The sequence below is a fragment of the Dermacentor silvarum genome, chromosome 1 (assembly GCF_013339745.2).
Source record: "Dermacentor silvarum isolate Dsil-2018 chromosome 1, BIME_Dsil_1.4, whole genome shotgun sequence".
NCBI lineage: Eukaryota > Metazoa > Arthropoda > Arachnida > Ixodida > Ixodidae > Dermacentor > Dermacentor silvarum.
Genome location: NC_051154.1, coordinates 93,454,108 through 93,481,828, shown reverse-complemented (window position 1 = coordinate 93,481,828; position 27,721 = coordinate 93,454,108). Strand labels below are relative to the sequence as shown.

At 42.2% G+C, this 27,721-nt stretch overlaps 1 protein-coding gene across 5 annotated transcripts in view; it reads left to right on the top strand.

Moving 5' to 3' along the window:
• The window catches only part of LOC119432526 (guanine nucleotide-binding protein G(s) subunit alpha), a 145,886-nt gene that overhangs the window by 19,050 nt on the left and 99,115 nt on the right, over positions 1 to 27,721 (top strand). For all 5 annotated transcript variants that reach the window (XM_037699694.2, XM_037699702.2, XM_049671085.1 and 2 more), the window contains exons 5-8: positions 1,654 to 1,751; positions 20,422 to 20,476; positions 20,533 to 20,606; positions 26,495 to 26,674. In XM_037699694.2, coding sequence (XP_037555622.1) covers positions 1,654 to 1,751; positions 20,422 to 20,476; positions 20,533 to 20,606; positions 26,495 to 26,674 — 407 coding nt within the window. The remainder of the gene's footprint in view (positions 1 to 1,653; positions 1,752 to 20,421; positions 20,477 to 20,532; positions 20,607 to 26,494; positions 26,675 to 27,721) is intronic.

The following is a 27,721-nucleotide window of genomic DNA, read 5'->3' as shown; positions in this document are numbered from 1 at the left end:
GAACTTAGTTTGCTATAAAATGTTGTGATAGGATCATTTTGAGTAATCTCAACTAAAATTTGTCCTGGTCATTTCCTCCATCTGATTGATATGTGTTATAATTAATGTAAGCATTGTCGCTAGCAGCAGAAGTTAGTGTGAGAGCAAACTGATAAGTTAGGAGTTCTAGAAACTTTCTTAAAATCAGTGGACCTGTGAAGATGCTTATACACACCTTATGTCTACTACTGTGCATGTACTCTCTCCTCTTGCCTCATCCGTTTCCTTCTTTATCTCTCATTCCATTTTTCTTTGCAGGGTAGTGAACTGGAAGTTGGTCTGGTTGTTAACCTCCTTGCCTTTCTTTGTTTTCTCTTTCTTTCATTTACTATGATCAGGGAGGTCATGAAAGCTCTTGTAGAACTTGAAACTTAAAGATTCGATACTGGGTCTCCTAGCTCTGCTTGATGTAAGGACTCAATGAAGTGCAGTTTTCTGCCATCATTATTCCTTCATTTGAAGCTAACAATGCAAGAAGCACCATTGGTCATTTATTAGCATAAGTACACCCAAGCCTCCTTGCAAGACCTAATAAACACTTGCTTTATGCGAACAAACTTTGTGTGACTGTCAAAATGCTCGTCAGAAATATATGTTGACCCTATATAGAATGCATGCTGAGCATGCAGAATGAATTTCTATATGCTCAGGATTCAACTACAATGAACCAGTTTGTGGACGGTGAGGGGGGAAGTTGAAATGCAGGAAAGGATTTGCCTGGAGAGTTTGGTGTTGTGGCCAAGCAGGCTTTCAGGCCTCAGTGTGTGCCACTGGGGATACCACTGTGTGTACCTGCTGGGCAGTTTTGTGGCAGACATGGAGACACGAAAGAGGCCATTCAGGGGTGCTCAGACCTAGCTGAATGGCCTTTCTTTTTGAAATATTTGGTCACAAGTGATGTATCAGCTTCGCTGCTTTGCATAAATTGCAGAAAAAATACATGTTTAGCAGAATAGAAGTATACAACAAATGAGTCATGTGCTAGGCTCAGTATAACTACTCTCAACTGTGACATGAGCCTGTCATTCCTTTCATCTGATTATGTTATATTATTGTAAGCATTGTCACTAGCAGGACAAGTCAGTGAGAGCAAACTAAAGATTTATGTGCTAAGGCTAAAGCTTGTCTTAATTTTGACTGTTGAGCCACTCGTGGTACTTTATTCCTCTGAAAAATATCCGAGAGATGTGTGGTTTGAGTCTGAATTTCAAATGCATGCCCTTGCATATGTCTTTAATAGTTCGCTGACCCGCCGTGGTTGCTCAGTGGCTATGGTGTTGGGCTGCTGAGCACGAGGTCGCGGGATCGAATCCCGGCCACGGCGGCCGCATTTCGATGGGGGCGAAATGCGAAAACACCCGTGTACTTAGATTTAGGTGCACGTTAAAGAACCCCAGGTGGTCCAAATTTCCGGAGTCCCCCACTACGGCGTGCCTCATAATCAGAACTGGTTTTGGCACGTAAAACCCCATAATTTAATTTTTTTTTCTTTAATAGTTCGCTGCAGCTTGCATTGTAATTTGCAACTGTTGTACTTTGTCCATTCTTTCACAAACAATATTTTTGAAGGCTGAAATTTCCTGTGCATACTAATGCATTTTATGCAATTGACAGGAGTTCTACGAGCACACAGAGATCCTCTGGAAAGACAAAGGTGTCCAAGCTGCCTTTGAACGCTCAAATGAGTACCAGCTGATTGACTGTGCGAAGTAGTATGTGCACTTTTCTTTACTCTTTTCATGCTTGTGCACACATGTTTGGGATGTTATAAACAATTGTGAGTGTACTCGGAGAATATTGTCACTATGCTTCACTTTTGGTGGCTGTTGTAGACGCTTAACAAGCCATTCAGGTTTTTGGTTCACGTAGTAGAAATTGCTGATGCTGACATGTGGCATAATGCATGGAAGGCAATTTACAAATCCCCAGAACTCATCATGGACGATCTTGTTGGTAATTTGTTGGTAATACTGAGTGACACAATGTATTTGTGATAGCTTCTCATGGTATCCTTGAGTGGCTGGTGGGTGTAAACATAGAAGTTGGGAAAGGGCTTCGTTGAAAAGGGTGCGATATTGCTGAGCATTAACTTGACACCTCCTGGTAGTTTGCATTTATCGGGTGGTTATGTGAATGAATACAAATTCTATTATATGAAGTAGTGTAATTAAATTTTGTGTGGGCACATGATTGCTCCTATTATTTCTTTCTTGATCACCTGAAACTTGAGCTATTCAATTGGTTGTATACCATAATTCTGCAATCAACAATTTATCACTTTACCAAGAATTATTTTTAATTTTGGGTTAACGAGTTCACCACCACTTGCTGAATAAACAAAGTGTATGCACAGAAGAATTTGTGTGCAGTTATCAGTGGTTCCCTGGTTCATCTGTGACCCACTTTAGAGTCGTCATAGGAGTTATGACAGTAGTCAACATTTCTGTGCGTGCTCTTTAAATCCAGATTTGGCAAGAACTGCCTAATCATAATTATTAGGAGCACAAAAATTTTTCAAGAAATGTGTTTATTTTCAAATAACTGGAAAAGGCAATCAGTGCATTGCTCTACACGTATACACTTGCACGTGAGCAGGTCAGGCTATACATTGCCTGTCATAACTTTGCTATAGTAGATAGTGGAAAGCATTTTCAGTACTTGCATCAAACTTGCATTTCCCGGCAGCTTCGAACTGCGATCGTCTGCACTTCGTTATTCGAGTGATAAGGCTTTCTATGCCATTCACTATCTGGCACTTCCCGTGCGTCAATGCGGCTCTTGTCGGAACAGACTGAGAGTAGAGTTTGTGCCATTTAACAAAAGTTACAGCGAAGTTGCCAGAGATCTACATATCATTTTTTAACATGTTATAACAAGTGCTACATGTGCAGGGTGCACATAGCACGGAATGCCTAAATAAATGCTGGCTTCACTCTGTAGGGTACCATCTTTTTGCTAGTTTCGCTTTCAAGGAGGTGTTCAAAATGTATAAAAACACCATTTTTCTGTTTGTTGCAATGGGTCAGTTTGCATGCCATTGTCCATATGGAGGCTGAAAAACAGCACACTACAAGGCATCTGAAATTTGGTCTATATGCATTATGCTTTGCTGATGTCTGAATAATGGAGGATGTCCAAATTGAAAGGTGCCTGGAATTTTCTTTTATTATATTATGCTATGCATGTGTCTGACTAAATGAGCATGTTCAAATTTTTGGTGTCCGAAAATCAATTGGTGAATGTAGATGTACTCCATACAAATACACAGTCAGTGAATAGAAATCGGCACTACTACTTAATTGAAGAATAATCATTTAAAGGCTGATAAATAATTATGGTCAATATTTTAACTGACACACAGTTTTATGTTGGCACCTGGGAGCCTGAAGTTAAGCATGTATGAAAGGGGTTTAAATTTGTACAGAAACTTGTTTTGAGACTATGAAAACGGTATGAAAGTAATTGTTACAGCAAGCATTGTGGCTGCAGTATTCATTTGTGAATCTGTATGAACACGACAGTAGGTAATCAGTCTGACCGCACTGAAGATTTCTTTACTACTGTCATGTTCTGGAAGCTGCATGTGCTGCATTGTGCACTTGTCGAATGCAGCACATTGTAGCTTTGATAGGCTCTGTTTCTGATAGTTATTGCTCCATTTTTAATATTTGTGGTCATTAGGTTGGCTGATGGTGTTCCTTGTACATCTCAGACAACAGAAGTCTATTACAACATTTCTGTGTGATGGAATGGTGACTAAGCAGTTTTCATAAGTATGAACATTTTCTTTCAATTTTTGCACCCCTATGTTTATTCTTGCTTATTGTGACATTGGAAGTGCCACTTTAAAATACAGTATTGGAGTTGTGTAGCATAGTCATCAAACTTCTGGCTATGAAATTTTTAAACACCATAGTCCACCATGGTGGGCATGTGCAACAATTAAGTTAGTAAGAAAGCTTGCTGGAGAAATTTAGTTGATCCATTAGTTAATCAGTGAGTATCGCAATATTTTCTCATGCTTACCGGCACCAATTATATGTCCTCAAAAAAAGTGTCCTCTTAATATTTGCTGTGCTGGTTTAAGAATTACTTGATGCCTTTGCTGAAGCAATCACTTTGCAGTTCACCACTGCGCATCACTGCAGGACTGTCGCGGACGAATCTAAAATTCAATTATGACATCTCAAATGCTGCTTTCTGGAGGTGGAAATGAAAGCCGGTATCACGTAATTCTTTTATATATCTTTTCAAAACTGTACATTTCGCGTTGGAAATGCATAGACAACGTACCTGTCTGTTTGGACATCAAAGTCTGCTGCGACTAAGACAAGATTCCTTAGCGAATTAGTAAGGCATGTCCGATTTATCTCGCAGCTTTAATTCTAATTGCTAGCACGTATGGGGGGTTGCTGATGAGAAATGAGCCCTACTCAGAAAAAATTTAGCTAGGAACCTGTAACGGCTGCACGATTCTACATATTTTCCAGGGCAAATGCACTTGCCACATTTGTCCTCCAGCTTCGGAAGTCCCTGCAAATAAACGTCTTCCGTCTGCGTGTGTAACCACTCATTTGCAGCATTAGTTGCCTCAAGAACACTCTAATTCGTCCCTTGAGGTGTTTTTTGAGATTGGGAAAAAGATGATAGTCAGAAGCCGCCAGGTTGGGCAAATAGTGTGGATGGGGCATCACTTAAAAGCCTAAGGAGGTCAGTTTTGCCATAGTTTCATGTGCACTGTGTGACGAGGCATTGCCATGCAACAGGATGACACCTTTGGAGAGCTTTTCTCAATGTTTTTCCTTGATGTTTTTCCCCAAGTTAATCAATAAGGAACAGTAATATTCTGCATTGATGGTTGAACCCTGTTGGAGGTAGTCCATTAGCAGAAATCTTTTCTTATCTCAAAAACTGTTGCCACTTGCTTCTGCACCACCAAACTTTGCACATGGAACTTCTTTGGCCTGGGGAACTACTGGGCTTCCATTCTTTAGGCTGTTCCTTTTTCTCTGGATCATAACAGTAGATCCTTGTCTCATTACCAGTTTCCAGTTTGTTCTGGAAATTGGACTCATTCTTCTGGGGGGGGGCAAGATGTTTCATAACAGCCATTAATGTCGCCAACACATTTCCTTTTTTTGTTCAGTTGACAAAAGTTTTGGGATCCACATTGCTCCAAGCTTTCTCATTTACAAATTCTTGTGTATAATGGCACCAACTCTTTCCTGTGATATTCCCAGATATGTAGCAATTATTTTGGCTGATATTTGACACTCCATCTTGATTGTCATGAATGGCTTTCACATATACAGGCACAAAGACAGAAACAGGCCTTCCACTCGGTTTCTGGCTATCAACACTGAAAGGGCCAGTTTTAATATTGTCAACCTGACATTTAACAGTAGCATATGAAGGGCCAATGTTGGCCAACATTTGTGACATTTCATCGTGGATCTGCTTTATGTCTTTTCCTTGCATAAACAGGAACTTAATTATAATCCTCTGCTCTTTTAACTTTTGTGGAAGTGCTGCTATGTCAACTTTAAACGTAAAAAAGTGAAATAGCTGAAAACATACGTAGTTGATTTTTACAACATTAAATATAGACACATTGGCCAATACACATTGCAAGTTAGAGCTACCTACCTCAATTCTTTCTGCATAAAGCTCAGTACTTATCAGCACCTCTTAGTAGTCACTGTGCTTCATGTAACCTACATTCAAATTTTTTATTTGACTTGCTATTCTTGATTATTGGGTGTCAAGCGTCTGAAAATGTCACATTATCATTGCATTTTATGCATGAGTAGGGGGCATATTTGTCATCAAGTGACTTCTGTGAACATTGCTCCACAAACAGGTAAACAAAACGGTTAACTTATGGCTAAACCACAGGCTCGTTTGCACTAAACTTAAGCACAGAGGTGTCATATTGCAGCGGATGAATTTCAATATAATGTGATCCAGTGCTGAACGAAAACTCGTCAGGTGAGGGTGGTGCATGGTCAGAATAAACAAGGACATGACTAAATTTGAAAAGAAATAAACATGTCATAGACGTTTTGGGCCCGAGGGGTACTTTGTTCACAATCATTTAACCTTTCAGCGTCTGTGTTTTTCAGAGGTCACGCATTCCCAGCATTGGGTTTTTTTCCTCGGATATTATAAAACGAACATAATGGTTTATTATTACTCGTGCAGAAATGACCAAAAGAAAAAAAATGACATAACTAATGGCAAATGCTCTCTTGGTGTGGTGCTCACATTCATCTTTCACAAAAGGAACATGGCAGGATAGAAATGCGGAAATGTACTAGTACATCGGTGACTCAAAAAGGGCTAAAGGTGGTGCCATAGCTTGTGAACAAGGGACCAACCTGTAGCGGCTCCGAAACTTCAATTATATGTTTGTTTACTGCAAACCTTATGTGAGTTCTTGTTTATTTTGGCACAGTTTAGTACCACGTTTTTATGTATACCTCACCTGTTTTCATCAAAAATAAACAAGTACTCGTCATCGGCTCTGATGCAAGACAACGAATGTAAAATTTGCAGATAAGGTACAGTGGCACCATGTCGTACGCCCACGCCAGAACAAGGTGCACATCATGTTTTTTCTGCTGCTGCTGGGTCATTGTGCTGTTCTCGCATTCTGCACTTTTTTCTAATGGTGCCACAAACATGTACTTCTGATTTTTTTCTTGCTTAACAGGCATGTAATCAACACAAAGAAACATAATAAACTGCATTCTCTGTGAAATGCCATCTTTGTGCTATCAACCAGCAGTTAAGCCGGAAGAGTTTTGTATACCTGGCCCTTCCGATTCCTTGCATAAATGACGAATGACAGTAATTTTGCTTATATCTGGCAGTCAAGCGAGACAAGGGTGGAGAGAGGGCAGATGATGTAGATAAGCTGCCTGCCTCACCCAAACAAGCAGAGATTTCTTGCTTGCTTTCTTCTGTTCTTCTCAGCATATTCACTTGGAATAAATTTTAAGTTAGGCTGGCACATTGAACACTGCTAAGTTTCATAAAACTTGAGATATCAAATTTTTTTGTATGTGCAGTCGGTCCCGGATATATCGCAGGGACATGTCAGTGGGAATGGACTTGTCTGTTCAGCAGGCTTGAAGCCACTTTCAAATCTAACAGCGTGTGTTTGGTTGATTTGGTGCCAACGTATGGCGATTGACCTTTAACGCCGTAATTAATGTGGCACATAACCGGACACGTTGATGTGTAATTCGCAGTACAAGTGTGCTGATGGTGGCACGGCGCATATAGGCTGGTTTGCTTTTGCGCTGCAGAAATAGATTGGTAAATTACAGCTTTTCATGATCTCACGAGACTGTCGAGACGTGCGAGGATTTCAGAAGTGTTAGATAGGCATATTTTATATTTAGCATTATCAAAATAGTTGAACTATTTTGAATCCCCTTCAAGTTCGATATATCCAACTTCAAAGTGTTTTCAGTGTGGACAGTTGAAACCCTACAGGTTTTCAGTTCTTACCGACAAAATGCATGATTTTATTCAGCATTTTCTTGCCTTTTACTGTGCCTGAAGTGTTGCATCCCAAAAAAGGAAAAAAATCACATCTTCTTGTTTGCCAAAGTTACCCTAAAGCTTGGTGCCTCATGATTGTGCACCTACTTTAGCACAACTCATGTGCAGAGTTTATGAACTTGCCAAGATGAGCAGTTTGTTAAAATACAACACCCGCTGCAGATACTTGCATATTTGTAGTGTAGGGATTGTGTCAAGTCTAGTTTTTTTTAGTATATATTAGAGCCCTGCACGGGCCGATTTAACGTAAAAATGGTCGCGGGCCGAGCCCGTTTTTATGTTGGGCTGCTCGCCCCAGCCCGACCAAAAGTTTTATGGTGAGAAATCTGTTACCCGCCCAGCCCGGCCCGCCACCTCTTTCTTTACCTTAGGCCCGAGCCCAACTCGAAACCGGCCCGAACCCGGCCCGAGACCGAAACAAATCACCAGGCGGCATTAAAAAAATAAAAGAAGAGAATGAAAGGAATTTATTCTTAAGGCATAAATTACATGTCATATGCAATTATGAACACCATTTCAGCGGTCTGAACACAAATACCAGCGCGCGAACTACTAGTATGAATGACCCTGCCGAGCAGTATCGGCAGCAGTTTCCAATGGCGCGACTTTGATGTGGCCCAATCCACTTCTATCGCAGCGCCGCCGCAGTATTTTTCCACATCGGGTGCCTCACTGCAAAGCATGCACCGCCCCAGCTGCTCGTCCCACTTAAAGCCCCACCATCCACGCGCCACCGCCGCTTTTGCTAAGTAGCGCCAACCTTTCATGTGCGCCGCTGTTCCCCGATTCGTCGCTCAAACCAGTTCGGCTTCCGCAGTTTCCGCTTCCGGGGTTTCCGTTTCCGGTTTTTCTACTTCCGGGGACATTTCCGGTTCCTGAATAATCGCTTGTTGCACGCTCGCACCTCTACGCAACAGTGACGTCGCTTCCGTTAAAAACGGAAGCTGGGACTACGTAAGTTCCGCTTAACGCCGGAAACTGAGGGGGTGAGCGAGGGAAGAGCGTGGAGGAGGAGGGTCGGTTGGCGGTACTTAACCTGGTCGGCAAAAATGCTTATGGAGGGGCTTTAGTCCCACTCAACCGTATTCTAGTACACTATAGCCGAAGCGCAGCCACGACCGGTCGTGAGCGCAGCGCATGGATGGAGTAAATGGAGAAAGAAAGCTTCTCATTCCTCCATGGTGCAGCATGCGCTGCTGCTAGGCGGCCAGTTGAGAACATGCGTGCAATCATGGATGGACGCAGTGCCATATTTCAGCCGCGTGACGAATTATCTTACCAGTCATCGTTTTACCAGTTAGCCTTTGAAGAATCCACAAGTCGCGAACGCACTTGCACTGCGCTGAAAGCATTAATTACATTGATTTAGGTAAGGAATACAATGGCATCCTTGGTTTGAGGCGACTTCGGTCTTTCTGGACTTTTACATTCTGTTAAAACAGCGTAAAATACGATGGAAGAAGAAAAGGGAAGTGCACAGGGAGTAGCACTGCTAGCTTCCAGCTGCACCGGGGCGACAGGTTTTTCACAGTCGAGATGTGCAAGTATAACTCGCTGCACGTTACATGCACACAACCAGAAAGTCCGAGCCTGGCCCGCGTCAAAATACTCGAGCCCGGCCCGGGCCCGGGTCAAAAAGCACATGCCGAGCCCGGCCCGAGCTCGGGAAAAAACTGCCCTGCCCGGCCCAGCCCGGGCTTTCTGGTAAGCCCGAGCCCGTGCAGTGCTCTAGTATATACTTTTCTTTTGTTCATTTTATTTTTTTTTACATGCTTGTCTCTTAAAGGGATACGGACAAAAAGTCTGAAAATTTTACGAAAATGCTGAAAATGAATCCTCAATGTGTGATTACACCGAAAAGAAGTAGTCACTTAGCTCATTTATGAGCCGATGGCTTTATGTTTGGCATTTTTGTGAGCGCGCGCCTCGCCGCCCGACCCGCGGGAATTGGAAGGCGTGATGTCACGACACCCTCGTCGGATAGACAGCCGGCCTGCCGCGGTCATTCGAAGCGCGCCGAAGCCGTTGTCGCGAGCATGGATTCGAGTTCTGGTGCGTCTACCAGCGATGAGTACACGTCTGACGATGAGGACCATTCCAACTTAGCAAGGAATATTACTGCTTACGGTTCTGAGCCTTCCGCGTCAGAAGAGCAGGCGGCCGCTGAAGTGCCGGTCAGGTTTTCGCTAACCATAGCGCGAAGATCTTGCTCTGCACCAGGCACTTATGCAAAAATTATTGGTAATTTCCTGGTGTAAATTTTCAGCAGTGGCGTAATCGGGTTGCTGCCGAAGATTTACACCAGCAGCGAAGTAGAATACGCTTGGTTACTGCAATATTAGCTGTTTTTGGTCTGTTTGAGCTCTGCGCCACCAGGTGGCAGCATCATACAAGGCCGCTCACGTTTATGGTTCCGCCGCAACGCCCGCGTTTACCCGATTACCGGACAAGCTAAAGCTCTCTAATACTCAGGTATCCAAAGTTTACGCATGGTCTTGTCTCTGGGAAACGTGTGCGACGGCGTGTCACGACCGACGATGCTGTTATAACAGCGATGTCTGGGTATTTCCTTCCGCCGCGACGAACGTGTCAATACCGAGCGACGACCAGAAGCCTTATGTAAGACGCACCACCTGCGTGGAGTGCCGACGGGGATAGTGTTTCAGACGGACCACGTGCGAAGATCGCCGAAAGGGGTTAAACAAACGCTGCAAGGGACCGACGCCCCGGAAACACAATGACAGCTGTGGCCGACCTTGGCCGCGGGTGGGTGTTATGACGTCAAATTTCATCTTGTGCCGGCGGGCGCTTGGAGGCAAGGTTCAACAGAAAATTGCAAAAAAGAAATATGTTTCTTGTTATTTTTTCAAAGCAGCTTGTTGTATTCGGCATTTTCAACAGTTCAACTTTTGTTATGACGCAAAAAACCACCCGCCAACTTTTGTGTCCGTATCCCTTTAACTGCATCACTTGTTAAAAACAATTCACCAGGAAGCATATTTGGCAAGGATTCATTTCTTCCAATTCTATTTATTTTCTTTCCATCTTTTCACTGAGTGGCAAACTGGTCAGTGTGATGTCATGCAGGCAAGCCACGCTGGGCAGAATGGAAAATTAAAGCAATTACAAAATAAGGCTCCAGGTACATGAGAAAAAAAGTAATTTTCTGAGAGGAATTCTATTATTAAATTCAAGGAGTGCTATCAGATTCAGACGTGTAGTTAGTTGGCCCTTTGTGCATGCCTGCAGTGCATTTATAAATGAATGGTCAAGTAGGGCTGTGCAATGGCAATTTTTTTGTGTGAAAAGATATTTCTCTGTTAATGTATTTTGCCGTGCTTCCTAATGCTGCTTGCTTGCTGACTATACACTGTTGAATCAACATTGTGCTGCTGTTGTAAGCGCATGAAATTCTTATTGTTGCACCAGCTTTTGGAGAATCTTTGCTGGTGTGAACCTACAATGAATATTTTATTGCGATATCAATTATATGGACACTCCAAGTGGATTTGTGCCGTCGACGTCATCGTCGCCGTCGCCGTGAAGTTCTGTATAAAGTAGAAGGGCGATAATATCGGCGCCGCGCATCGTATGCTGTATGTGCGAGTGAACGCACGGCGGAGAGCAGATGAGACTTCTGTCGCGCGAAAGGCGTACTGCATATCTTGCAACTGGGCGCATGGGAAACTGGAGGCTCAATCTTGCAACGCGAAAGGAGGAAAGTGGGAAGGCGGTGCGGGCGGGAGGGGGTGCGGCTTCTACTCTGCCAGCAACTGCGTACTTGTACTTTGCGCACCGAATCTTGAAAGCGATCTACACACGGCTCCTACCTTTGTATGCGCTGTGATTTCGCAGCTCAGTTTACGTTGAAGCCATAGACTGCACAAACTTTCGCTCCCTGTTGCTGCTGCGCTTGCTCACGCCAGTGTTGTGACAGTGGTTGTCTGCGGTCATCGAATGTGATCTATTCATGTTTGCTTGTGCATGCTGACGCCGTGCTTTTCAATTCAGTTAGTAGGCGAATGTGTCCTAGTTAATGCAGCTGATAAAACTACTATCCTTACTCTGTATAGCTCTCTACTAATTTGCCATTGCAATTGATGCTTCGCTTTTCGGGCGAAACTGCAACTTTTTTTACCAGCTTCGTAGCTTCGGTATTGTGAATATTTGGTTATGAAGTTGTGTAACGGTATTAAAATATGCAATAGAAAGTCTGGAGTATTTGTACTGCACTTCAAATAAATAAACTAAGTAAGTTCACACAGTTTTGTTTAGTTAAAGCTCATTGTGCTTGTTTCAAGGTTGAGGGAAGTGGACACCACCTGCTCCAGACACCATTCAAGACATATACTTACTCTTTGGTAGAATGGAATCCATCAGCACTCTGCATTACCAATTGGTTTCTCTCCCAAGCACAGTGTTGCTTAGCTTCAGTGATATAAGAACTGGTGATATGGTAAATGGCTTTTTATTTAAAGTTGTTGTGAATAGTAATATTGTTGCCATTATTTGTAATGTAAACGAAAGCTGGTCCCCACAAAAAATATTGTCGTAACAAGCAGTACCCAAAAAATTTAAAAATTTTTATGTTTGCCGAGGAAATTCCATGCAAACAGTGATCGGATTAGGCCTATCCAGATTGCTCAGAAGTAAGGCATATCATTCGCATCAACTGCTTGAATAGCTTGCTTGCTGTAGCCAAGGCCTCTCCAAGTTTTCTCCGATAAGCTCATTCTGCTCATTCTGCATGTTCCACTCGTACATTTGCACCGACAACAACATCACTGTAGAATGCCAAGTGCTGCACTACAGAATGCACTACAGAAATTATCATCAAATGACAGTCATTGTGCCATTCGTTTCCAAAAGACTAGATAGAAACTGTTTAGATATGGATTTCAACTGTACAGCCTGTTGAGCTGTACAGTCTGAGCTGGTTGTCTTCGAAGTGTAATTTCGTTTGTTAGTTCGTGCTTTCTTGTTTACTTTCTGTGAATATATTTCAACTAGTGTTGTATGTTGTGAGAGGTGCAGCTGGAGTTAATTAAAAAAAAAAAAAAAAACTATACAGCTTGCATCCAGGCTACAGTAGTATCTTGCAGCATACAAATCACTGGCTGCCTCTGCATAGGTAGTAGAAACATAGGGGATGAATTCTGCAAGCAAATGTGGCAGCTGTAGGAGAACTCTTCTTGTCCTTGTCTTCCAGATTGGCACGATGTCATACCCACAGCTCACATGCCAGCAATAGGCTCCTTTGCTAAAAAATAAGTGAAATGATGGCTTCAGTTCTTGTTATTCATTTTTGGGCATAGATGCAGTGGCTTTTAAATTTTATTAAGTATACCTTTAAAGGGGTCCTGAACCACCCCTCGGGCTTGGTGAAAAAAACCACAGTCCACGGATAGCATACGCTGTTGTGAACATCTCAGTCAAATTTTGCAGTCTTGTGTGGCGCGTGGAGCTTGCAAGCAGAGAGCGAAGTCATCTTTTTCTCAAGCCTGATCCTCACTCTTTGTCAAATAGCAGATTCCCAAACGCGGCTGCAATTGGCCAATAGCTGACATCAATGAAGAAAGGTGTTCAGATCAGTGTGCTTCTTCCTACTGTTACTGTGTTTATTTATTTACACAGTTTAATAAACAGGCTGAAGTAAGCAAAACTCTGCTTTCGAATTTCGGTAACAGTTACGTACTTGTGGAAAAAGCCGTCTATCGTCTGCTCACGCTCGGCAACAGTGCTCACGCTCGGAGGCAGTGCTCACGCTCGGCGGCAGCCGCCCGTGTAAAAATTACTTTGGCCACCCTGTTTATTGATGTTGCAGCCTTCGAGTCTTGCTAATTTCGACTAGTTTTGAATACTCAACCAGCCTCTAACAAGGCGAAGCTTAGGCAGACCACACACACGCTTGCTAGTGCGAGCTCACTCCTGTCCGCTGCTGCTTCGCTTTGTATTGAGCTGTTGATAGTGCTTTAAAATGCGCAAGTTGGATGTGGCTACTATCTGTTCGTCAAGCTGGTGCAGGCCAAAGCCGGTCTGCACCACGTAGCATGACCAGACTGGAGCATATGAGTGTGAGCCTGCACTTAAGCCCTGTTGTGCACAAAGCAAATGCTGCACATGTGCACTACAGTTGCATGCAGCTGTGGTCTGCTATATTAGCGTAGATACCGCGGCAGCCGCGTGGTGCCACGACAATTCCGCTGGCTGAATGCACTGTGGCTCGCTGTGGACAACCACGTCTGGCGCGTTCTAGGCGCCAGAATCGGAAGAAGTGGCGTCTACGTGAACATTCAAAATCTAATTTGAACTGCGCACCACGGTGACATTCAGTAGGTGGAGCGTTGTGGGCATACTCCGCTCTGCTGTAGCTTTCGCAGTGTAAGGCATTGAAGAAGGAGCGGGAGCACTGCGAATGGCATCATAGGCGACCTTTGATTGCCAATAATTCCACTTCTGATTTACGCATTGAAATACTTTTTGCAGCAAAGCATTTCTGAAATAGTCTATTTTAACTTCAAATGCATTTCTCGATTTCAGTAAAAAGTGGTTCAGGGCCGCTTTAATGCATGGCAAGGCGAAGTGCTCATATGTGAAAAGTGACTAGCTGGAACGAACAAGGAACCTAACAGTAGGAATTTGCTTCTGCATTGCATGATGTTAAGTGCTACAGCAAGCAAGATGCTACTGTGGCTTTGCTATTCATAGCATGCTCAGCTTCTGAGTGAAGATCATTTGTATTTTGCATTTTAAAGAGCCAGAAACTATTTTTTGCCTAGCTACGAATTTTTGCTAACCATTGTAACATTTTGCATATTTCTTGCTGTCGGAGTATTTCTTGTTCCTGTCTAATTCACTACTCAACCTAAAGGAACTGTCATTTCTATTTAAAAAATAACTGCGTTCTAGGCCTGTATTTCTGACATCCCATTTGATTTTTTATTCTGTTGTGTTGCACTGTGTGGCTGATTCCAGCGATAATGGCAACATGGTGTCGAGCCATGTCTAGGCCAATGACAAAGGTTGAAAAGAACGGTTAATGGAATGAATTGTTAAAAATCCAGTCATGGCATTGCGCGTCTGAGCTTGAGGTTGCGGTTTCTATGCCGGTTGTGGCGGCTGCATTCCGATAGGGCGGAATGTGAAAATGCTTGCGTACAATGCAAGGCACAATTAAGAACCCCAGGTGGTCAAAGTTAATCCAGAGTCCCCCACGACAGCTTTTCCTATATTCAGATCGGGGTATTGCTGTATCGGGAAGCGTTGTGCATACACACGGACAAACACGGGAAAAAACAGACGTAAACGCATAGACGTAAACATACAGCTATGCACTAACTCGCCCAGCAAAAAGTTCGTCTAAACTCAGATCGAGGTGTTGGCATATAAAACCCCAGTATTTAATTTTTTAATTGTTACAAAACATTACCTTCATTGTTGAGAAAAGTGTGTGTACTATTGTGAACACTAAAATTGAGTACAAAGACTGACAAATTATGTAGCATGCCTCTGGTGCACAGTTCACAGGACAAGAAGACTGACATTCAAAACAAGTTTTATGCTTGTTGTGTCCTCTGAGGTGCTAAGATTTGGCAGAAGTGGTTACTCAATTATATTTATAGAATAATTACGAGGAGAAAAAAAGTTACTGGGAAATATTTGCAAATAAAGTTTCAAGGATCTGAAATGCACAGCTGCACCACATATAGTGCCTGTTAGTCAGGAGAATTGATCTATCATGGTGCCGATTTGGAGGATTCGCATGGCTCTTAGATTTGGCTTGGCTCGGCTGCCTTGGCTAAGTTGAACTGGCCAATTATGTATGCCATGGTAAATATGGCACAAGCACACAGGTGATTCCAAACTGTATGCACCAGCTGTACAAGTGCTGCTGGCAGCTTCCAGCAGTTTTGCAGCGCTTTGGTAGGAAAAAATCAAAGCCCCTTTTTTAAAGAAAGATGGTTGAACGCGAAGCTTTCTCCCATGCAAACTGAATCAAAGTCTAAGTCTAAAGCCAATGACCACGCAACGAACTGAAGAAATGCTGAGCGACCCAATGCGATGCATATGTGACTTGATTGCTTGTTTAGGATTGTATTTTTTGAACGTTGGAAGTTGAATGAAGACACGTTTCGTTAAGTTGCATAGCCTTTATTTTAGATCATGTAGCCGTTGATTACATGCACAAACTTACACTTTCACGGACGACTCTACATTTGCACAGTATTGCCTTGTGATCACTGTGGTACACGGTCAGAGGCTCTGCCATTGCTGATACACGGAATCAGCCTTACGGGCACGATAGCGCTCGTGCTTACGTTTGTGTACAGCAGCCTTTTCTACCGTGCGCTGCACCTGCAGCCTACCCATGGTGACGACCGGGAATGCATTGCGTGACGTGTGTAATGCAATGCAGATATATATACAGTTCGTTTGGGTAGCGTGGCGTCGCAGTTCCCAATGTTCTTATCAGTACAACTGCGAATGTAAACTGTAGTGTTCTATGATACGTTATGTCATGCGCCGTTGTTGTATTGTGTGCGCAGATGCACGGATAGTTCCATTGTGTACTTTGGCTTTCCTGCAGTTCGTTTTCGGCGCTCACGGACAAATCAGTGAGACATAGAAAGAAAGCTTTGCTTTAAAAAGGCCGTCACCCCGTCAACCTTGTGCTAAGCTAAGTCATGCATATGCAGGGAAGATGTATTTTGGTCAATGACATAGGGTGGAGCAGTGACCCAACAATAAAAACTTATTGTATCATGTCATGCTACCAAATGTACTATCATCGCTGTTTTTTAGATGACTACAGCAGTACAATTTACAACTGAATATACGGCAAAAGTATCATTTTCTCAAATTTGGAACCATAATTTTTTCATACGTATTATGTTTGCGGCATAGGAAATCATTTTTAGTCAATTCATGTTTAAGGGGCTAGTCACCGCACCTTGTCGGAAATTTTGTTTATACACTGGAAATTGTAGAGCATCATATAGGGAGCATTCTACGACAAAGAACTATTCTACAACAAGAATTTTCAAATTGATTCATTACTGGCAGAGACAGAAGAAATTGAAACGTCCTAAGGTCGTCCTTGTATGAGGCAAGCTTCACTGCCAACATACAGGGTCCTGCATATTTCGCTTTGCATGTTTGAAAATAGGTTTTGCGCTCACTGCTGCACTGTTCTTGCTCAGATTTTGCAGAAATATTGCAATTTGGAGTATACGTCGTTTAGTATAACACTTGCCACAGTTAGTTGCCTGGTTTTTAAGGAAAAAGTGCAAATTTGCCTTCACTTAACTGTGGCAAATGCTATACTAAACGACATTGACTCCAAAATGCAATGTTTCAGCAAAATGTGACCAAGAACGGTGCAGCAGTGAGCGCAAAACCTTTTTTCAAACATGCGCATTGAAATATGCAGGACACCCTGTACACAGTCTCCCTTTTGCGTCAACCAGTGTCTGCAATTGATATTCTTTCCCTACCTTTTCTGATAGACTGCGTCACGTTTGCATAATGAGCCTTGCAACATATTTTTTTCTTCTTTCTTTTTTGCTGTGGGGTGCTTGCCTTTATGCTTTGTGCATTCTTTGTGGGAGTGCTCGAGTCAAAAAACTACCCGACAGAGGAATACATTCAGCAATATAACTGTATAAATGCGCAAACAGAGAATAGCATGGTGGATGAAGCTTTATTATGCACAAGAACAACCGGCAGTTGAAAAGAGTGTGGGAACAATTGACAGACGATAGTGGAAGAATGAAACTTACTTCAGCGCAGAGGGAAAAGAAAACAGGTAGACATTTGCTTTGTCGGTTTTATTATTTCTAGCTATTAGTTATCTGCATTAACATGAAATATTACACAGATATCTACTATAGCATGCACTGGTTTTTAGAAACCACGTGTCATGATGGATGATGTTGCAGGCATTCGGTGCAACGCAGACATGCCTTTGGTGTTGCATTTTCTCACTGCCGGAAAGCAGGCCTCCCTAGAAAGTAAGGGTAGTGGACTGCTGTTTGAATTTTCAGCTGTTTATCGTGGCATATGTCAGTGTAATACCTTGCAGACATGATTGTCAGTGCATGATCTAGACACCATGCTTCTCTGCAATGCCCAAACCTGGTAAGGAGCCCGCCTTTGTTTTAAAAAAAGTCCGAAATTGTATTTTTGCTTAAAAAACACAGCGAAAATAAAGATGAGGCCTGTAATAGGGGTCGCATGTCAAAGTGCAATCTCTCTAAATTACCCACGTCAAGTTTATGAGCAAAACGAGAGCAAGGTGAAAGCAGGAGCCAACGTTTCGACAACTGGACTTGTTTTTTTCAAGGCGACATATGCTCTCCTCGGCACAGTATATGTAGGTATAGTTCTTTTAAAGGTGAGAGAGGCGGGTGGGCGAGGTAACGCCTGAGGGTGTGTTAGTGGCGAGGGTGTAAAATTGAAAAGAAAGGTGGGCTACTTAACGTCGGTGGAGGCATGTGAGGTAGCGCTGTGTGTCAGCTGGTCGATTTGTCACTGTAGGTTCCTCTTTTCATGGAAGGGGCGACATAAAGTTTACACACTTGTGCACATGATTTTTCCAATTTTTTTCTTGTATATCATCTCTTGCCTTTTATTGTGAAATTCTAAGGGCGCTTAAATTTGTTTCCCCAACAATGTTTTGGAAATACATTTCCCAAAGCATATTAATAAGCCACAATTATAATTTAAATCTGGTAGGATCTTGTTCAGGGCTGGTTAGCTTGGCATGGAATGACCCATACTGTGATCAAACACTATTGAAGTCCTAGCACACTGGCTTGGAGACATTTGCGTCATTTGCATGGTTGGGAGCACATCATATGATGCAGCATATTAGATTTGACAGTTTAGAATGAGCCATTTATGTGCAACTTTCTGGTCATCACAAGGAAATAGATGAAAAAAGAAATAGATGAAAACACTTGGTAGTCTGATGCTGCTTGTAATACTCGGGCATTCTTGTTTTAACGGAGGCACCACAATAGCTTTACCACCTCCATATGTCTGGTGTTTGACCTTTTATATGCGGACAGCTTGGTTTTGGTTTTGTTGAACTTTCTTAGAGTATAAATACGCATTGTTCGGTCAAGACTGCGCAAGCTCCATTGTGCATTGCAAGATAAGTGACCTAGAGAAAGGTTATTTGCTTTAGATGAGCACTGTGCACACTCCTAGTGCTTGCTAACCAGATAGGTGATTGGAAGTTGTACCACGCCTTCCTTAGACCGTGATGCAGCGTTTTATAGTTGTCTGTATTTGTGACAGATCGTACCCTGAGGTACCAGAGACTATTGAGGTGGCATGTGGCACTGTTTTCGGAAGGCTGGAAGAGTGTCTCTACTGGAAAATTTAGTATGTGCAGTGAAATGTGGAATAACAGAAGTTGGGCTTTTTTAATAACGTAGCACAATAATTTTTCAGAATTGTTGCTCTTTACTTTTTTTCCCTTGTGTACATCCCTAAACTGTGCCTAATATATTTTCTAAAATGTAAGCCTCCTTTCTTGTTCATCACAACTCAACTAAGGGGGTTAGCTCCTACACAAACCAATAACAAAGAAGTCAGAAAAAGTAGTTGTAAAGAATGTTGTAATGAAGCAATCCACAGTGATTTCATATGTAAAAAAATAATGGATGGCTGGGTAAATTCCTGTTCATCATCATGTACTTCAGTCACTCGTGCTATCTCGAGCTGTGGAGGCTGTCATTGCACTGCTTAAAGGGCCCCTCACCATGCCCCTTGCAAATTTTGGTCATACACCGGAAACATCGTCTAGGGAGCATTTTACCGAAATAATTTTGAATATCGGTTCATTATTGGAGGAGATAAAATAAATTGAATTGTCCTGTTACTATGCCACCAGGAGGCGAGCGTCACTGTTTACAGAGACTCTCCCCCTTTGCCTCAAGTAGCGTCTGCAAGCAACGCTCCTTCCCTGCCTTCCATACTAAATCCGAGGAACCTCGTCACATTCAAGTGATGAGAACCTTCGGCCCTTTTTTCCTCATTCTTTTTTGCTGCGCTGCACACTTCCAGTGGCAGCATTGGGCATTCCACATTGGATGATTAACCAAAGCCACGTGCCATGGTTGGTGACGTTGCAGGTTATCTTATCGTTGCGGGCAGTGCATCTTACATAGAGGCATTTGTGCATGTGACCTTGACTCTCTCGGGAGAAGAGAGCATGGCCATCTGTTTGAAATTTCAACCGTTTTCGTGACACACAGTGATTTCATACTTTGCTGACATGATCACTACCATGTGATCTACACGCTGCGCTTGTTTGCTTGCAATGGCCAAACCTGGTGAGGGGCCCTTTAAACTCTCTTGCCTATTGGTACCCATAATAGTTTATCCATTCCATGAAGCCAGTTGGTGATGCTGCAGCATGAGATTTTGCTGTGGCATCTGCTTTTAAATCTGCAGCTGTTAAAAACTGAATTGGTTTCTCACGTTTGCTACCTAATTTTTATAGGCCACTCCTCTGTCCTGAAACGGGGGAGGGGGGAGATAAGGGCTTGTGTTTACCTTTAAGAAATGTGGAAAAATAGAGCTTCGAAATATATAAGGTTGCTGTTGTGTAGTGATGTAGTCCCTATAAATGCCATTCTTTTGTTTCGTTATGAACTTCGTTAGGACAGTGCGTAAGCGGAAGAAACCTGTTGAAGCTTGATAGTAATTGCTACTTACATTAAAGTTACTAGTCTTGTTAGGCAGGTCAGAGCTGTGGGAAATTAATGCCATTACTGGCCTTCAATAAGTTTAATTTTTCTGCAGTTTTCTGGACAGAGTGGCTACAATTAAGCAACCAGATTATACTCCAAATGAACAGGTAAGTTTATGTGTGTGGGGTTTGTGAGCTTCTAACCATTTTCTTTTATTTTCTAGGACATTCTGCGGTGCCGAGTGTTAACCTCAGGAATTTTTGAGACAAAATTTCAAGTAGACAAGGTCAACTTCCAGTAAGTTTGCCGCCAATTTTGTTCGGAGCTTGGTGGGTTTTGTGTAGTAGTAGTTCAGTGTAGACCGCTTATAACTCCAGGCGCATTTTTGCCGTCGCTGTCACCGTGCTTTAGGTTCCGTATTCGCTTACTAAATAAATGTACAAGAATGGTGTCACGTGCGCACAAGCAAACATGAGCACATCTCGCTCGTTGACCGCAGAAACGAACTGTCAAAACGCTAGAGTGACGAAGTGCGGAGAGCAAATTGACCTTCGTGCTATCATGCCTCTCGCTTCAACGCGACCTATAAGCGGCGAAAACACGGCGCGTGGCGGACTTTCCCTGTCGCAGATTGCTTTCAAAATAGGGCCAAGGCGATTGTATTGCCGAAGTGGATCGTCGCAGATTACGCCCTGCTTCGGTCCACTGAAACTGTTCCGCATTGCTCTGCTGGCGAAAATCCTCTCCATCTGTTTGCGCCAGTCCCGAATGCAAGTTTCGGATTCTCCGAACGCCCGTGATGCGGCCCGATTTCCGTCCGTCTCCGCACACATGATCGCTTTCCTTTTAAATGCGGAATCATGATGAACTCGGTACTTCCTGCTGATAGAGCAGACGCAGAGAATGCGAAGACAGACGGTAGACTATTGCCTAAGCATGTGTACTGCAGCACATGGAGGAAGCTATGGTAGCTAGGCTCGAGAGTAGCTAGGCTAGACGCGCGTGTGAGGCAGCCATTTTGAAATGCCGATGGCTATATGGTAATGCAGATTTAGGGTCATACTCGATTCTAACGCGTATGCAATTTTTGAACCTGTTTTATCGGAAAAAAAGTGTGCGTTAAGATTCGAGTAAATATGGTATTTGTGGCTTGAGGGGAGCGTTTGCAGTCTAGGTTGACTGCCGAACTTCCAGGCAGCCGCACTGTAACCGGTATTTCGTGTCCCGCAACTGCACTATAAGCAATACGCGTATACATAGAGTGCTATGGGAAAATTAACGGGAGTCTGAAAAGACCGTATTATAACCGGTCCTGCACTATAAGCGGTTACATTATAAGTGGTCTATACTGTAGTTGGTAGTAGTAATTAGTGCTCTAAGATTGCTATATGTCGTTGTGGAATGTTCGTATGTTTCACCATAACCATTGATAAGAAAACTTCTGCACTCGACATAGTGTGGAGAGATTTAGTGTGAAGGTTATGGCCTAAGTATGACCCTTTTTTGACATGCACCAGCAGCCAAGTTATATGTGATGACAAGGATTATGGCTGGAGGGTATGACTTGCCAAGTGGCAGCCATTTGAGCAGTCCAGAAGAAATTTGTAGGAGTGACAGTAACAGTTTTTTAGAGCATATCAAGTTACCATTGGATATAAATTCTTGATGTGTTTTCCAAGTGTACTTTGGCATTGGTATTCTCTCTAGTATGTGCTACATGGAGAAAAGAATTTGGTCATACTTCTTATTAAACTGAGGAGTATAGCCCTTGTGTATTAGTTATGTATATGGACCATGCAGCAGCTGCAGGAGGCACAGCGTGTCAATTCTGCTAACAGCCAGTCTGGCATTATGTTGTGTGCTAACGCGCCACTCTCTGCATTCCCTAGATTTGGGTTTTTATGTGCACGCTCTCTAGTGTTGCCTTCCCACATGCTGACGTGTGATGTGTGTTGATGTTGCAAAGACTTCAGATGCTGAATACAATTATAACTAGGGATGCTTGGATATTTTAAATTTTGAATTGATCTCCTTCAATAAACAACCATATCTGTTGACATGACACTGTCATGGTCATGGTGCGCTCGATCACTGAAAGCAGTTGTTTATAATTTAAAAACTCCTCAGCTGACCAGATGTTCAGTTGGGAACAGCATTGTATGCATGTATCAAATCTAAAAAAGCCTTTTTTTTTTTATCAAGCAGACTCAATGTACATTCTAGTGGGTTTCCCAGCTATCATGCACGTTCTATTACGTGAAGCCTTCTCAGTAGATAAAAGCAACTGTATAGTGTTAACAATCTGAAGAAGCAGTAATTTTTATTGTTTTATTGTTATTGCTATTAATTAGTTTGTAATAATTTTAGTGATGGAAGTGCTACGCGAGCGCCAAACTGCACTGTGAGGGAATTCCTGCTGCATGCTGCGCCATATTGTCGTTTATCTTAGCGTATTACGCCAAGATTGCACCAACCTGCTCCAAATATCTGAATAATTGGTGATGATTGCCCGCGCGAGAAGTCGCCGTGTTATCAACTCACCCTCTCACGCTTTTCCTCGTACGGCTTGTGGCCGCAATCTTATCATACTTTGACTTTATACGGAACCTCACAGCGATGCTGATGCTGTCGGTCACAGCGGAAATTTGCCTGGAGTGTCCATATAATTGCTATCGCAGTAATAATTGTAAGCAATTATGGCGATGCACAATTCTGAGGGCACAGCTGCTCGATGCACCTTTTCCCTGGTCGCTTAGTGGCTGGTATATCGACAAGTTCGTAAGGCGAATTTTATTATGACTAGGTGGCCTGGACACGGAAATAAATATCTTGAAAAACAGGTATGTGAAGTAGACACAGATGCACAAGGCACCCAACACAGACGCTATTCCATCTATGCCTGCGAGGACAACAGTCGAGTGTCCTTGTTTCTGTTCTGTATGGATTTGCGCTGCTTAGTAGTGCTTCTGATCAGCTACCAACTCGCTTAGCTGGTAATTTCAATTGTAGTGATATATAGGTCGATATAGTACAGCAACCAAATTCTTTCAAAATATTGCATGAGTGCCGACCAGATAAGTAGTGCGCCAGCGCCTTGCAGCAGGGCAGACGTGTCGGTGTGAATGGAATAACCGAGAACACTATATACGCTGTGACTGGCATGAGCTTTAAGTGCGTGTGCTCATCCTTGTGCATTGATATCCTATGATGCTCGCATTATATTGTTAAAGAATTGGGCGGCTGCACGTATTCAGCTTGTTAAGTGGATGAAACGCTTTTAACAGATGAAATGTAAAATGAAGCCAAGGACAGCTTGGGGGGGAATTAGCTCTTAATTGAAATGCAGAATTAACTGTGAATTAGGGTTAAATCTGCGCTTATCTTCATTTAATAACAAAGAAATAAAAAAGCAAGTTGACAAAGTTACTTGCATTTAGTATAGTACACATTGAATGCAATGTTTCAGAAATTACTAACTTTAACAGAGCTTCCTCTTTTCACCAGAGTTGTAAGTTACAGCTTCAAAGCATTGATTCCTTGCTCCAAACAGCAAATTTTTCTGCTCCAAAAGCACATGTTTCTGCTGCGAACTGCAATTTTTCCTGCTCCGAGAGCTGCTCCAGAAGACCAAGTGCCGCTTCCATCGCTGTAATTTAATAACTTTTTAATTTTCATATTTGTGTTAGATATGTCAACACTGTTTCACAAGACATTCAAGAACATCAATTTCAATTATTTGCAGCATGCTCTCTCTTGCGTGGCTCTCTTTTTCTGCGTTCGAAAGAAAGCCTGCGAAACCTTTAAAACGATGACCTGGCTTCTTGCTTGCGGGCTACAGCAGTGCTATTCTCAAGCAATGGACCATTTTGGTCATAAATATGATATGTGGAACTTCTTTGAGGTGGTTGCTACATTAATGCCCATGCTCAGGCTCGCCTTGCATGGCAGATTGATTGCTTGTGCTGCAATATTTTATAACTTGGCTTTGTCAGACTGCTTAATGCTCTCACAAGTGGTTGTGTGCTCAGGTGTGATGCTTGCTGCTAGCAGGAATTTCATGATCATACCATGATAAATGACCTGATAAAATCACTACAAAAAAGTGCCCGCGCTGCAAGCAGTTGAAATTGGAAGTTTTCGTGTCTGTTCTGAAACATAGTGTTTGCATATCTGCTGTAAATATAACATTTAAACAGTTAGGTAAATAATTAGAACCAATACAAAAATACTGAGCACTTCTTCAGGTTGCCTAATAGCATACAGTTGGTTTCATCCATGTGAATCAGGCTTTGCTTTTTTTTAAAAACTTGTTAATAGCTGGGACATCTTGTTTCAAAAAAAAAAAAAAGACTGGTGGGCTACATAACTCAAGGTAAAGCGCAAGGGAGCATGTAGTGCAACAGAAAAGGACGAAGACAACATGGTAGCGGCCTGTGGTGGATGAATATGCCGAAAAGTAATCTATGTTGCGACGGTGACTTTTCCTGTTGTACTATGGTATATATGTATTAACCATGTGTAATAAAGATTGTTACTAGGGCTGTGTCTTCGTCCTCTTCTGTTGTCCTACGAGCTCTCTTGCACTTTACCTCAACAGAAGAGGACGAAGACACAGCACTACAAACAGTCTTTATTGTACATGGTTAATACATATATACCATAGTACAACAGGAAAAAAGCCACCGTTGCAGCTTAGATTACTTTTCGGCATAATCATCCACCACAGGCCGCTACTATGTTGTCTTTGTCTTTTTCTGTTGTCCTACATGCTTTCTTTCGCTTCACCTTTAGTTACACCCGGTATATTTCACTTTGTCTGGAAATGGGATATTTAAAGCTTTTTTTTTTTTCTCGACTATCCGTATTCGATTTGATTAGGATAAATTTTCACTATTCAAACACCCCTAATTATAGCAATTCTTGTATTCAGTTAATACGTTGAGTTTTAGACTTGTCAGTCTGACACAGTGTGCAAACATGAATGTAAATGTGCAACAGGTGCGAAGCTGTACACATAGGATTGAAACAGGCTAGCAAAGTAAGTGTGCATTACAATGCTTGTGGCAAGCACAGTACATAGTGTAGACATCAGCACATGCATTGACCTGGTAGTGCAGTTTTGCTCCACTATCCTTGCATCATGGTACATCAAGTAGTAGGTATGTACACATCAAATGACTGAGTATGCCTCTGGTGTGAAGGCTTTTGTAGCTTTACTTTTTTTCTATCTGCATGCACACACGTTTGCATTTGGTCGACATGCGGACCCAAATGCCTGGTATATGATAGGTGAAGCAGCAGTATATTGGTACCTAGTAGGGTGGCTTAATGCTGCTGCCTTATAGGTTGCTATTCCTATCATGTCAATGCACAGCCATGTATTTCAATAGGTGTTTTTGTTTACACTCTTGCATTTAGCTCGGTATTATGAAAATTCAGCACATGTATTAGAGAGGAAACAACCTCATCGCTATGTCAGGATTCATCCACAATTGTTTTCAGTCCATATTATGTCAGTGCCATATTTTTAGGCCTGCAGCTGCTGAGCTCTATTGCAAGTTCATTAATACCAATTGGAAGAGGCCTTATCAGAATTTCAGGTTAGCAGAAGTACCCACACTATCCATTCGTGTTTATCAAACTAGTGATGTTCAGCCAGGACTGAAAGCATACATGCAAAATTTTAACGAAGCATAATATGTGCTCAAAGAAAAAAAAGTTCTTTCTTCTACAATTTACAGAAATATCCAAACATTGTTATTGTGGCTTTTGCATATTCTGCATCAGTTGCTCATTCAGCACAAAAAAAGAAAAAAGCTAACTGGCTTTAAGAAACCGCTCACAACCTTCACTTACGTAAGAATTCTGTTCACAAAAGGCTGATTGAATATGTGTATGCATTGAATGGTTAAAATTATTAAAAAAATTATTGACAGCTCCTTACAAATACATTTACATTGTAATCCTACGCATTATAGAGTTGTTTGATACTGTATCACCTGTCTTTTCCTGATTTTAAATGTTGTTGTAGTTTGTAGATGGTTAATGGCTTACATGTGGGCTTAGCACTGAATTACTGGTACTATCAAGACTTGCTGCGCCCAATGGTTTTTACTCATTTCTATAGAAAGAGGTCTGAACAGCTGCAAACTTCTGTGCATTTTTTTTTTTTTTTTTGCATGCAGCATGTTTGACGTGGGTGGGCAGAGAGACGAAAGGCGCAAATGGATCCAATGTTTTAATGACGTGACAGCCATCATCTTTGTAACCGCCTGCAGCAGCTATAATATGGTGCTTCGAGAGGATCCCAATCAAAACCGGTTGAGGGAGTCTCTTGATCTGTTCAAGAGCATCTGGAACAACAGGTAAGATATTAAAATCAAGTGCATGTCAATTTTGTTTGTGTGTATAATTTAGGGATCATACCAAAAGAAGTTAGTATTACGACTAACGAAACAATAGTTTCTATTGTGTGGCATTGCAACAATGTTTATCCGCTGTAGTTGCTTAGTGGCTATGGTGCTGGGCTGCTAAGCACGAGGTTGTGGGATCAAATCCCAGCCACGGCGGCCGCATTTCGATGGGCGTGAAATGCAAAAACACCTGTGTACTTAAATTTAGACGCACATTAAAAAAAAAACCAGGTTGTCCAAATTATTCCGGAGTCCTCCACTACGGCGTACCTCATAATCAGATTGTTGTTTTGGCACGTAAAACCCCTTAATTATTTTTTTGCTACAATGTTTTTGGGGCTTACACAAGAACCTCAACATCTCAATGTAGTATTGTTTAATAGAACATGCACTGAACTGCGTAAGAATTCAAGGAATTTTAAGATAATTAAAAAATTTAACTTACTGCTGCTGTATTATCGCTCAGATTTCACAGCCAGAAAGCATATTTTTGTCCACACCTTTCATCAAAGCACTTGCAGCTGTGCTTGTATCAGTTGTCCAGAAAAATGAAGAACCCCCATTGAATGTGCACCTCACCAGCAGAGAAACAAGGTGCTCCATGTTTTTGTTCGACAATTACACTTCAGAATGCAGCTTTTTCTCACTGGGGCATAGAGCTAGTATGTCTCAGAATTGTGACAACCAATTAGAAGGGGCTGAATTGTTACAATAAAAATGTAGGTGATTTTATATGAAAGGCAGAATAATTTCAGCATATGAATGCACTTGCCTTTATCTACTCATGATGTATTTAAAGTTGCAGGAATTAAATTTAAGGAACAACACTTGGCTGAATCTAGCATTGATATTAACTGTTGTTTCTTAGGCAATGTCCAGGATGTGCTATTCTACAATATTTTTTGGGGGGCAGTAATGTTCACTTTTCAGGAATTACAAGTAGATCCCAGTTCCCTCTTTATTGCACGCCCTTCTATAGATGCTTGCTCTAAATAGTGT